Here is a 13,017-nt window from a genome sequence, read left to right as displayed (position 1 = left end):
TGGGAAAAGGTCAAAGGCTCAGGTCAGGCTCACTTAACTTCTTGTTAGCAATTCTGGTAGACAAGGAGGAAGTGGGCACTGAAATCATGGGCTAAAATGAGGCCTCGCTGGAATATGTAGATGTCATTTGCCATGACATTCAAATTTACTACAAAGCAATTATATGTGTGTATGTACATTTCATGGGAACCATATTGTAAAGTTGGTGGATTTTCTTTTCTTTTTTAATACTTAATTTCATTAAGAAAATGGGAAATGAATTTTCTTTCACAATTTAAACCATTTCTTTGCCAGTGTTGGGTACAACTAATTCCTATCAACCTCTCGAAGGGAACCATCTCAGTACCCTGCCACAGAGCTTTGCCTAGAAGCCATGTCTTTTATAGAATTTTGCTCGGGCAAGAATGTCGTTGACCAAGTTAGTGTCTATGTCCGCTGGGGTGACAATGGCTTCAATTCCTGACTTAAAGGCTGAGAGACCACCTGAAATGAAACACAGAGGTTTAGACTCAAATATTAACTTTCAGCAGAAATAAGATATGAGCATTCCCAGGATGTCAGCCCTCCAGGCAAATCTTCCAAAGCAGGCAGTCCCAAATCCTCCTCCCGCTTCCTCCCTTCCTGAAAGGATATGCTACTGCAAGAATCACTGGGAAAATTTCAGATTGCTTTCTTTACCTCTTTTTTAAGTTTTTTGTTTTTCTTGCTGCAGGAGTAGATTTGCTTTTTATGTAGTACAGGCCTGGCAGAATTAGATCCCCAGCAAATCTTCAGTCTGAGAATACTTGTAACATCCTCTCATTTATTCAGTAGTTCTCTCATTTATGCACTCACTCATTCATTCGTTCATTCATTCATGCAATAAATATTTTTAAGCATCTGCTATGTGCTGGGAAAGGTACCACACCAAGTTCAAGCAATCCCAAGACACATTCATTTCTTTGTAGGGGTATGTGTGCATATGCATGTGTGTACCTATGTGTACATGTGGGTACTATTTTACACTCGAATTCTATCTTCAATAGTTATTTATGTGTTTAACATAATTGTGCTCTGCTATGATGTCAAGCGAAAAAGACTCCTGGTCCTGATCCCCATCTTCAAGGACTTTGGAATAGAGTATAGAAAGTGTTTGTTTTAAATTAAGGCCATTAAAGTGTGGAAGAAGATAAGGTATATACACACCATGGGTCTATAGAAGGTAAACTTAATAGGAATTGGTGTGGTTGTATGTAAAGGGAGAAGGAACTAGAGAACCTAGGAAAACAATATGGTTTTCTGGCTGGAATGACTGGCTATGTTATGGTGCCTCCAAAAACACAGAAAATGCAGAAGGAAGAGCACATTTATATCTTCAGGCTAGTGAATTAATGTTGTCTGGGAGATGCTGAACTTGAGGGATCCTATGGTCAGTTAAGCAGAGATCTCTACTTAGATGTATCATGGAAACTGAATCCCTACGAATGCTCACAGAGTAAAAGTTTTTTCAAACAATTTGGAAGGTGGTTAGCAGTTTCTTGCATCAGGAAAAAAATCTATGAGAAGAAGGCAAACATATTCTTTTAAACTATTGCTTTAACTCTCAAAGCATTACTCAGTGGCTCAATACCCAATGAGAGATGCAATAAGAATCCCAACATCCTGCAGAAGAGGAAATAGAAATTGGGGGAGCAAACCCACTCCTAGTAACTCAATTATTCAGAGAATGCTAGTGCAGCCTTCAGAGACCTCCTCCAGGGAGCTCTGCTGCCCAGTGGAAATGCTCCCAGGGAGGCCCAGGGCATGCCTCCAGTGGTCCCGTTCACTGCTCATTTCAACAAAGCCCTCAAAATATGGCCTACCTTTGAGGTGTTGAGCCACACTCCATGTGGGGAATTTTCTTTGGATTGCCTTAATTCTGTCTGTTAGAATCCCAACAGCCTGCAATAGGTGTTCTCTGCTGTTCCAGGTACCAACAGGGTGGTACATTCGTTTATCGAGCTAGAAAATTCAGATAATAACAATGTCAGCATCTGGATGAGGCAGCACATTTTTCTGCTGTTCCTAATTTCTCCTCCTTGTGTTCAAGTTCACAGACCCTGGCCCCACCTAGCACCTTTCCTTTATCCCCACAGAGTCAATTTTACTGTCCTTTCTTTCACAGAAAAGAGAGTCAGAGAAACAAAGTAAGGTTTGGGAAAAGTGGACATGGAATGGTTTTAGCTAAGCAGTCTAATATATATATAAAAAAAAGAATAAAAGAAAAAGTTGTTTCAAAACAAATAATAGCACCCAAAGTCTAGACATTAAGAGTAAAAAATAATTATGGAGCTAATTTAGATAAAAACTTGTTTCTAACTGGGAAGGGTAGAAGTCTGGGTTTCTACAGATGATTTAAAATACAGTCTGGAAGCAAATATCCAGATAATTTGGTCCCTTTGCTCCAATTTACCAAAAGGAACAAGTCAGCTCAAGTGGGGCTTAATTCTACAGTGTTTTGATCCACAAGGGATGAAATTTACTACTTCATGAACCCCAAGAGGATACCTGTAGTAAGTAATAGGGCCCTTTAGGAGATTTTCTCAATTTAACTATATTGCACATTACTTATTGCAGAACTGTAGTTATAAAACTCATAAAATGCTTTTTTTGAAGATATCCAGTTATCGATAAGCCTTGAATTAAGTACCAGAGATGTGTTACAGAAATCCCAGAACAAATTATGCTGAAGCACCGACAGCCAGATGTCAGAGTGTTTTGGCGCCTGGAAGCACTGCAAGTAGATTTTCTTTTTGAGTTGAACTTCAGCAAGGAAGGATGAAGTGGGGCTCATGGAAAGTCTCTAGCTAAATACCTGCATCAGGCCAAATTTAAGTCCCCTGTGGTCCCAGCCATCTTGCAGAACAGCTCCACCATGGCTTTCTCTGGAGATGATGGCCGCAACGACGGCAGGGTCCACACAATGCCTCTGCCCCACTTCTTTGATCAGTGTCTGATAAGGCTTTATGGCCCGCAAATCCATCTCAGCAAACATTTCAGAACCACGGATCCCTGAATCAATAGAAAAGAAACTGTTTCCTCTCCTTCAGAAGGGAACCCTTTTGCAAAGTTTACCAAGTCAGACACAGCCCTGACCACTGCCCACAGCCTGGGACAACAACTCTGAGACATCCTTTTGATCTCTGACTGCAGAAACCCAGACAGGCCCACAACCCCCGACAGGTGCCACTTCTGCTCTGCTGCTGCTTCTTTGCATTTCTGTCACCACGTTGGTGCTTTGGGATGACTCTTGGATTAGGAGTTGGCCAATCCAAGTTTTTGTTTGGCTCTGCCACCACCTAGCTCTCTCCGTGCCATTGGAAGTCTCTCCTCCTTGCTGAGCCTCCGTGCTCTGATCTGTAAATCGAGGGGGTGGGGTGAGGTGTGACCTTGTGGCTGCTTCCAACTCTGACGTCTGATATGAGAATAACATCGTGAAGACTTTGGAACAGGAATACAGGAGAGGAAATACGAAGAGTGCACGGCTTGCTTAGATTGCTCATACCCTAGCGTGAAGTAAACGCAGCAGCAAAGAAGAAACAAAGCCAGAATCTAGTATTTTATTTAAGCAATAGTTTCAACATGTAGAAATAAACACATCTGGACAAGGTTTGGAAAGAATACGGAAAAAAATGAAAAGAAGTGGTTTGTTACGTTGGTCAGGATCCCATTTTTTTCTAATTTTTAATTTTGACGTCATTGTCATAATGATGATCATACATTTTCAAAATTAAGTTACTCCCTAGGAAAATCTGAAAGGGGGGTGGTGTTAGGGAGAAATTGGTAAAGGCCTGCAAAATATGTTTATACCGTGTAATGATAAAATTAAAAAGAAAGGAAAATCTGAAAATGTTGAAAGGGGGAAAGCCCAACATTTGCTTCACCTTTCACTTACCACAGCTGATCAAACTGTCTGCATCACAGGCAGCCCCAGAGGTCTCCATGGTCATGATGTCCCCGTAGCACCCGTGGTACAGACGAGGGTGCAGGTGAGGGTTCATGGATTGCATGAAAGGGTACGAGCCCCCGGACGTGCCTGGAGGGCAGAACGGTCATTCACACGAAGCCTCTGAGAAAATATTGCTTGAGTTGCTGTGATATACGTCACTAAACAAAAGGCAGCGGTCACAGACTTGGCCCTCCCTTGGTCCCTTTTTGTCATTATTGGCTCATCAGACGAAACAGAAGCTCCCCTTCCCACTCTACTCCAACCTTTTGTTTTATCTTGTCTTAATGCAGTGCTTAATTCTAAAACACCTCGCAAAATATTTTGAAATTCAATTCTTATAGGTCCCAAATACATTCACTGCAGTCTGGATCAGAATTAAAATTGCCACAGATTTGGGGCCGGCTCTGTGGCTCGGGAGAGTGCAGTGCTGGTAGCGCTGAGGCCACGGGTTCGGATCCTACATAGGGATGGCCGGTGCGCTCACTGGCTGAGCACGGTGCAGGCCACACCGTGCCGAGGGTTGCGATCCCCTTACCGGTCGAAAAAGAAAAATTGCCACAGATTTTTAAGCAGAAACCTTGAGAGAAATTTTAAAACGCTCTGACAAAAATGCTTCTGGGGATGTTAACATCCACATTAACAATTTGCCTCTGTTTAGAAAGATAAGGAAGAAAGGTACCATAACAAGTTAAATATATTCTTATTTGATATGTTACTGTGAAGCTGGGTTTCTAAGTCTATTTAATAAAATTAGAAATACTTAATTTACCATAAAAATTTAAGGTCAGTCTATTATTTTCTCTCTCGTTCTGTCTCTGTCTCTCTCTCTCTCTGTCTTTCTTTCTTTCCTTCTTTCTTTCCCTCTCACTAGAACATAAATTCCATAAGGGCAGGGATTGGGTGTTTTTCTCTGCTATATCTTCCTCAGCACTGAGAACAATGTCTGGCACAAAGTAGACATCCAATAAATGCTGAATGGATGAATGAATGGAAAGTGGATAAGTGGGAAAAAAAGAGTTTATCTAAATTATCTGGATTAAGTGTCCACATATTGACCGCTTCAATCTTTTTACTGGGGAGACAGCCTTTGCCATGCTCACTGTGTGGCCCTCAGACCATGGGCAGCAAAGTGATCTGGGATGCTTATAAAAATGCTTATCACTGGGCTCCTCACACCAGATCTATGGAACAAGAATCTTTAGGTACAAGGCCAAAGAACCCACAGTTTAACCAGCATATCCAGTTGACTCTTACGGGTAAGATTGTAGAACCACTGCCTTAAAGGAACTGGAATACAACCATTGGCCCCTTACATCTCACCAGCTATGTTTCCAGCCTTCCCCTCAGAGATCTCCTTTTCTGCTCTGGTCCCAGTGACCTGCTTACCATGTCCCAGACACTCTCCGTGCATTTCTGCCTCTGTGCTTACCGATGTCATTCCTCCCATCCATCAGCCTCTTCCCTTCTCTTCTGAAATCACCAGGGATTTTTCAACTTTCATGTGCCCCTCAAAAGCCTTTCAGATTTAAACATCCTAGCTGGATGTGAGCCCTTCCTCCTTCGTTTTTTTTTTATAAGAAAATTAGCACTGATTTAATAAGGGATGTGGACAATATGAACACTGAAATTTATAAAGCATTGATGAAAAAATTAAAAGTGACGCAAATAATAGAAAGATATCCATGTTAATGGGTTTGAGTATTCAGTATTATTAAACTGTTTATACTACCCAAAGCAGTCTACAGATTCAGCACAATGCCCACCAAAATTTCAATGTCATTCTTTACACAATTGCAAATTAAAATTTAAAATATGTATAGAATCAAAAATGACCACAGACAGTAAAAAGTCAACTTGAGCAAAAAAAAAAAAGCTAGAGGCATCACATTACCTAATTTCAAAATATACTGCAGATTTTAGTAATGCAAACAGCATGTTACTGGCATAAAAACTGACACACCAGCCAATGAAATAGGATAAATAGCCCATAGATATACCCACACATCTACAGCCAACTGATTGTTAACAAAATGCCAAGAACACAAAAGAGGAAAGGACAGTCTGTTTAGTAAATGATGTTGTGATAACTACCTGTCCCCGTGGAGAAAAAAAGAAAGACCCTGATCTCAACCACTGTTCAAGAGCAATTCAAAATAAATTCTAAAATTTGAAAACTACTAGAAGAAACACTAGTGGGAGTGGATCATGATACTGGTCTGAGCAATAATTTTTTAGATACTACTTCAAAAGCACAGACAATTAAAGAAGAAATATACTAATCAGATTGCATACATGGCAAAACAAACAAACCGACAAAAAAACAAACCTAAGAGAGAACCTGTGGCATTCAGAGAAACTATTTACAAATCATATGTTTGATAGGAGCATGATATCCAAAATATATAATGGATTCAAACCAATCAATAACAGGAAAACCTTATTAAAGATGCCAAATAGTCCTGGATGTGAGCCCTTCCTCTTTAGTTTTTTTCTATCTGTATTTATTTAACTCTTCTCTGCTGCCTGGCAGTGATCATTTTCTCTTCACATGTCTTGCTTCCCAAGGCACTGTTCCATATACCTCTTGAAAAGACATCAAGCCTAGTAGGTGCATTGTCAGACAGGAAGTAAGCAGATCAATAAATATTTGTATTTAAAATTCCCATTGATATCACCTTCACCTGCTTGGCAAGAATAATACACTTTTAATTATAGAAATAAGCAGTTGATTAATAACCAGGCTGGTCAGAGGGAGAGCCCATTCCTCCATTACATGTAATCATTGCTCTTTCTGACTCATGATAGCGTTAGGTGTTTTCGGGGACACCCTGGGAACAATGCTAAATGTTAATCAGTGACTTACCGATGAGGGCAAGAAGTCCCCAAAACACAACAGAGGATTGCATGGTGGTGAGTCTTAGCCTACAGGACCTGTTCCAATTTGAAGTAGAAACTGGTTAATTTTAAAACTTGAAAGTTTCTTAAAGGAAAGTGCTTTGATTAAAAAAAGAAGTGTAGAGTTATTTCCAATTCAATACCCATTTTCCATTTCACAGACTCAGTATATGGTTTGTGGGATCACTGTCTTTCCTAAGCATAAACTCCCAACTCATTTTGACCAATTGCACATTGACATGGGCCATGCTCACCTTGCCCGCGTTGCCCCACCCACTCCCATCCATCTCTAAGCTTGGTGACTGCACGGTTTTGTTTGCATTCTTGTCTTCTTGGGGAAAACAAGACAAAACACAGAGAGGAGCATCAGAGAACATGACTGAGAAGAGGTGTGTTGTGCTCCTTTTTTTCCTTAATCGACTCTTTTCTTGGTCTTGTTCAAAAGACAGTTGCTAAATTTTAGAAGATATAAGAAATCCAGCACTAACCTGGTTGGCAACCTCACAGGGAAAATCTCCCCTCTCTGTTTGCGAAGGTCTTCTGTACTCAGCTGCAATCTGCAAGTCAAGCTTTTACAAAGTGGTGGCCTTTGTCCTGTAACATACGTCTAACAATTGGAGAATCCATTAGTTGGTAGATTGCTGCACACTTGGCTTCAACTGAGCAGACCTCAACGTGGCTCTACTGCCATGGAGGAGCTTTTAAACACCAGCAGGTAGACTCACCTGTCTCTTTTTACCTTCGTCTGGTACCAACGATCATTACAGGAGCTTTATATGTGGTTTGAAACCCTCTCTTTAAACCATTGACCTCATTAGGCCTGGTTGTAATAGCACTTTGGACTTAGGTGACCCCTTTAATAAAAGGATTTCAAAGCATTTATTAGCCACTATTAATTAATTAATCTAATGAACCCCCAGGTTGTACTGGAGGCATATATTTGGTGGATTATTTCTGTATATCTAAAAGTGTACTAGGCAAAGAGATTCTAAATTTGAGAGTAAGAAACAGATAATTAGCCTTAAAAAGATAAACAAACAGGAAATACCAGCAGCTTTCATTCATGGATCAGATGTTTGCTTGAAATGCTGAGTCTCCTGCTCTTTATTCCCCATTCCAATGTCACATGACCCCCATACCAATATGTCACATGATCTCATACCACCATGTCACATGATCATGATGGGTGAACTTGGCTCCTTGCTCCCGTTCCACCTCTGACAAACAGGCCCAAGTGTGGCTGCTTGCTCTGGGAGATCAGTACCCAGCCATGGAGTAGCAACATGGGTGCTCGCTGTCCAGACTTTCTGAGGATATGACATGGGAAAAAAGGATTTGGCCAGGAATGAAAATTTCTTCAAGGGTAGAGTATCTTTCTTCACGCTTATGTCCAAAGGAAGAGATGAAGCACATTGTGTAGCTCCAGAAACAGGAAATGGAAGGGGCATTCTTGAAACAGGCAAAGCATATTTCCCAGAAGGAGAGGAAGAAGTCCGGATCATTCCACAAATATGAGAAGTTTCTCAGAGTGCACACTGCCCTTCCACCCACCCACCACGTGAGGACAGGTGTGAGGGGCTGAGCAGGAGACGGGAAGACAAAGGCACTGCCTTTGTCAAACAACTGTCCAGCTTCCTGGCAACACATGAACCACAACTCCTAGACAACATGCCCTCGCAAAGCTATCTCTGCACTATCTCATGGAGTTCACTCCTGTTCTGCCTGCCTTTCTGCTCATAGAACAGGCCTCCAGCCTTGCATGTGGGGAAGAGGGACAGGGATATCTTGAGCCAATGGCTGCCTCCTGCCTTGACTCTCAGGAAAATGACTCATGGGGGGCTTGCTCCCCACCACCATCAATGCTGCAGTCAGGTCCTACTCTGAGGCAGCCCTTAGGAACACATGGGCCATCACCAGGGACAGTGCCAACATCAAATTGGTGTGCTCATGGCCCACCCCAGGGTGAGTTGGGCCACTTAAGTGAGGCTTCCATGCCAAGTGCAATGAGAAAGTTCAAGGAAGGCAGAAAAAGAAGGAATGGAAAGAATTAAAAGGCAAAAGATAGTAGGTGAAGGTTGAAGCTGTTCCTAGATGCTACTAGAGAATAAAAATGGTATTAAAACATTTCAAATGCCATTGAATGTGAAGAATACTTTGTTTCTCTCCCTGCTTTCAGATAGTGGGGCTACAAGTCCTTGTGGGTATGAGTATTAACGTCCAGGCCCTCTGCAACTTAAATAGTTGTTTTCAAACATGTGCGTTGTTCTGCTTGGTTAAAACTGTGAGGAAAACAAATGACCACTTATTTGGCATCCATCATATGTCAGTTTCCTATGGACCTTATATTGCTCAATCATCCAGTAGCTTGTGAGGTAGGTGTTATCCCTTATTATGAGGAAACCGAGACTCAGCAAATTTAAGCAGCTTGTCTAAGATGGCACAGTTAACACATGGCAGAGCCAAGATTTGAACCCAAGTCTGTAAGATTTCAAGATCCATGCTGTTCTGCTATATCAAAGTTACCAGCACGGTGGACCAACAACTCTGTAGAGCAATTATTGGAACAGGTTCAATTAACCTACACATAAAGCATTGTCTGAGGTCTGAATAAGTAACACCAGCCACAGATATTTATAACACTAACTTTCAAGTGTTTGCAGGTGCTATTGTAATTTCTAAAATATAAATTAATGAGTTGACTAAATCCACAGTAGCTTTTTGTCGCTTTATGTTTTCTCTACCAATAATAGTAATATAGGTAAACTTGTACACTATGCTTGGTAGAATACTAGTAAGGGGCATGGCCCAGGTTTGTTGCACTCTAAAGCCTAAATTTAACTACTATACCCTACTGACCAATGGATGGTTAAGTGTGGGTATTATCATATGAGGATCTTAGAAATTTCCTGACACTTAAAAGAAATTTACTAAATGATTCTCCAACTCTTCCCAGAGATGCCAAGAGTGACTATGCATGTGAGTTGTATTGATATTGCCAGGAGGGACTTGAGGGGACCTTGGCACCTGCCTTAATCATCAGTCCCCCAAGCTTCTCAAAATAGAAATACAGTCTGTATGCAAGCAATGTCCTTGCTATACAAATGAAACTCTGTCATCTTCCCTCCCATTTCCGATCAGTTGCCTGCCCCCAAGACTCTTCAGTACAGCAATTCTCTGGTAGCCTCTAGCAGTGTCCTAATACACTTGGGGTTCCTGGTCTAGTGCTGAGAACTCCAGTCATCCCTAACATCTAAATGGCTTCAACAGTAGACTCTAAGCCAAGATGAATGCAGATTTCAAAAAAACAACTTGCTTTGGTCAGTCTCACCAAAGGCAAGGCGTGGCAGGAAGAGTTCTGGCCCGAGAGTCTAGACACTCATTTTGCAGCCTCAGATCTGCCACTAACCAGCTCAGGGCCTTGGATAGGTACCAGTCTAGTCATTATTTTCCTGTCTCTAGAGGGGAAAAGTTGGACAAGAGTAGGTGATCTCTAAGGTCTCCCTGGCTCCAACAATCTACTGGAGTTGGTGAGGCAAGCCCATTCTGCATCCAGAAGAGGGAATAAATATGGGAGGTCCGGCAGAGACTTAAACACAGATTAAGTGTATATTCTAGTCTTTGCTATTTTTCATGGAAAGTTGGACTGTATTTAAGTTCTCACCAAAATCATTGTGGTATATCTACACAATGGAATACTACTCAGCTATAAAAACGAATGAAATACTGCCATTTGCAACAACATGGATGGACCTTGAGAGAATTATATTAAGTGAAACGAGTCAGGCACAGAAAGAGAAATACCACATGTTCTCACTTATTGGTGGGAGCTAAAAATAAGTAAATAAATTCTCTCTCACACACACACACACACACACACACACAAAAAAAAAAAAAACGGGGGGGGGGGAGAAGATATAACAACTACAATTCCTTGAAGTTGATACGACAAGCAAACAGAAAGAACATTGTTGGGTTGGAGGGAGGAGAGGGGGGAGGGAGGGAGGTTTGGGTAATGGGCCACAATAATCAACCACATTGTATATCGACAAAATAAAATTTAAAAATAAAATAAAATAAAAATAAATAAATAAATAAAGTTTGGTAGACATTGCAAAAAAAAAAAAAATCATAAATGCAAGGCAAATCAGCTTGTGGCTTAGGATGTCTTTTGAATTGAATTTTCCTTTGATTTTCCTCTCTGTCTTGCAGTTAGCAAACAGTGAAAGACTTTTATCATATGTAGGCCCAGAACTTACGTTTAAGACCCTGGTTATTAGCCATTTTCATATTAATGGGGACAATATGGAAAAAGGTATTGTTTGCTTGCTTGCTTGCTTGCTTGCTTGCTTGCTTGCTTGACTGACTGATCGTTAGTCTCAGCCATAGTTATAGACTTCCCTGTAAGGCTGTCCAAGTCATGCCGGACACAAGCACTGCCAATGAAAGTTCTTGACTCTGCATGTGTTGAGAGTAGCCTCAAAATTTCCCAAAATAATGTAAATGACTGACGAATTAATCAAGATTCTTTTTACTATAATTATCAGGAGACTCTCAGATCCAGGTTCTGGTTGCTGTGGCTTGTAGTTCGAGACTAAGTGGGGGCCACAGCCTGGGGGAATCATTGTGCTAAAGTGACTGTTACTGTGATGTTCAGGTCTGGGCCAAGAGTCAACCGCCTCTGACAATTCCACAGAATTTTTAACTTTTCCTTTTGCTCCCTCTCAGCTTCTTAACCTCAAAGTCCTGCTCTCCCTTAGGTTAATCTAATGACACAGTTGTATCAATGGATGACAGAGACTTAAAGTAATATCATTTTCAGGTACAACTTAAGTTTTCAACCAGGGTTTGCCATGGCCTGAATCTCCTTTTCTCAAAGTGAGAAATGAGTCAGTCTGCCGAGGGGATACAGAAACCAGAAGATGCAGACGACACACATTTTTGCAAAGGGTCATTATTTTTGCAATAAACATAAACTTTTTTAAAATCCAAACTTTCATCATGAAGAAGAATATGAGATCTGCATGAATGTTTTTGATCATCAGTTTGAAAAAATCTCTCTTCTAACTTCCTCTGGGGCTCTGTTCCTGACCCCCTAGAGTGGTATTTATGCACCTCAGCCACTGGGGAGCTTCACTGGAGAAGTTTAAGAACTGCCTTAACTAGGCGATTAATGATGATGGAAACTGAGGCACTGTGCATGCCCAAAGAGAATTTTGGTGGGGGTTCTTGAGGGACTCCTCAAGTCACACCACAGAAAGAGCTGCCCTAGTGCCCTGAACCCTAGGTCAGCACGCTTGGGAGTTAGAGTCCAGCATCTCCTGCTCCCTTGGTCCCCCTTCCTTTTCATCCCCTTCTACCTCCCTCCTGGCACTAGTCTGTGTGGTAACAGAGGCTGAGTTGTCTCCAGCACATTGTCATTTGTGAATCCCAGTCATGGCTCTCTTTTCTTGGGAAGAACAGCCAATGAGGATGACCACGGGCAACTCATTTAACCTCTCTGAGCCTTAATTTTCCTCATCTGTAAATTAGACGTGATAATAATGCCCTGTGTCTTTGTTTTGAAGATAGATATAAATTATATATGTGAAAACAGGTTATGAACTGCAGGGCATCTTACACATGCCAGTTATTATCATGATGGGTTTGCGTTCACGTCCTGATGATTTAACTTTTTATTGATTTATTCGTTTGTTTACCTATGGGCTCAAGAAAAATAAAGTTTATTTACAGGAAAGGAAGTAGGAGGTGAAGCCTTACTTCAGCCATGAAGGAAATACAGCAGGATAAGCAAGGGCAGCCGCTGGGACTCTGCATCCTGCCTGGTGGGACTGGAGGAAGGACAGTATCAGAAATAGCCACACGAGTAGCTACAGCCCAAGCATCTGCTGCACAGCTTAGAAACCTATAGAATGAAGGGGCTGCCCCAGAATGCATGGCAAAGACACTTTGCTGCCAATGGCTGGTAGGAAAGCATAAAAGGAGCTCTTCCACGAAATTTCAATATTCCAATATTCCAGGATATTCCGATGCCAGGCTTGAACTGCTGAGTGCTTTTCTTCTCTTGACTTTAATCTACAATATGATAAGACGATGATATACCCTATTGCAGAAACCACTTACGTGTTGCATCGCTGGTCTTTCAGTGTCAAATATTT

The 13,017-nt window shown here is 41.4% G+C and overlaps 1 protein-coding gene across 1 annotated transcript; it reads right to left on the bottom strand.

The window, feature by feature from the left end:
• Positions 1-364: 364 nt before the first annotated feature.
• On the bottom strand, positions 365-6,873 carry LYG2 (lysozyme g2). Its single transcript, XM_063077641.1, has 5 exons — positions 6,831-6,873; positions 3,914-4,054; positions 2,834-3,030; positions 1,842-1,980; positions 365-483 (listed from the first exon to the last, which is right to left on the bottom strand). Exons 1-5 carry the CDS (start codon positions 6,871-6,873, stop codon positions 365-367), a joined length of 639 nt encoding a protein of 212 aa, XP_062933711.1.
• Between the last annotated feature and the right edge of the window lie 6,144 nt (positions 6,874-13,017).

The sequence above is a fragment of the Cynocephalus volans genome, chromosome 14, assembly GCF_027409185.1.
Source record: "Cynocephalus volans isolate mCynVol1 chromosome 14, mCynVol1.pri, whole genome shotgun sequence".
NCBI lineage: Eukaryota > Metazoa > Chordata > Mammalia > Dermoptera > Cynocephalidae > Cynocephalus > Cynocephalus volans.
The sequence above is the reverse complement of the archived record's forward strand: the minus strand, read 5'-3'. Positions and strand labels throughout refer to the sequence as shown.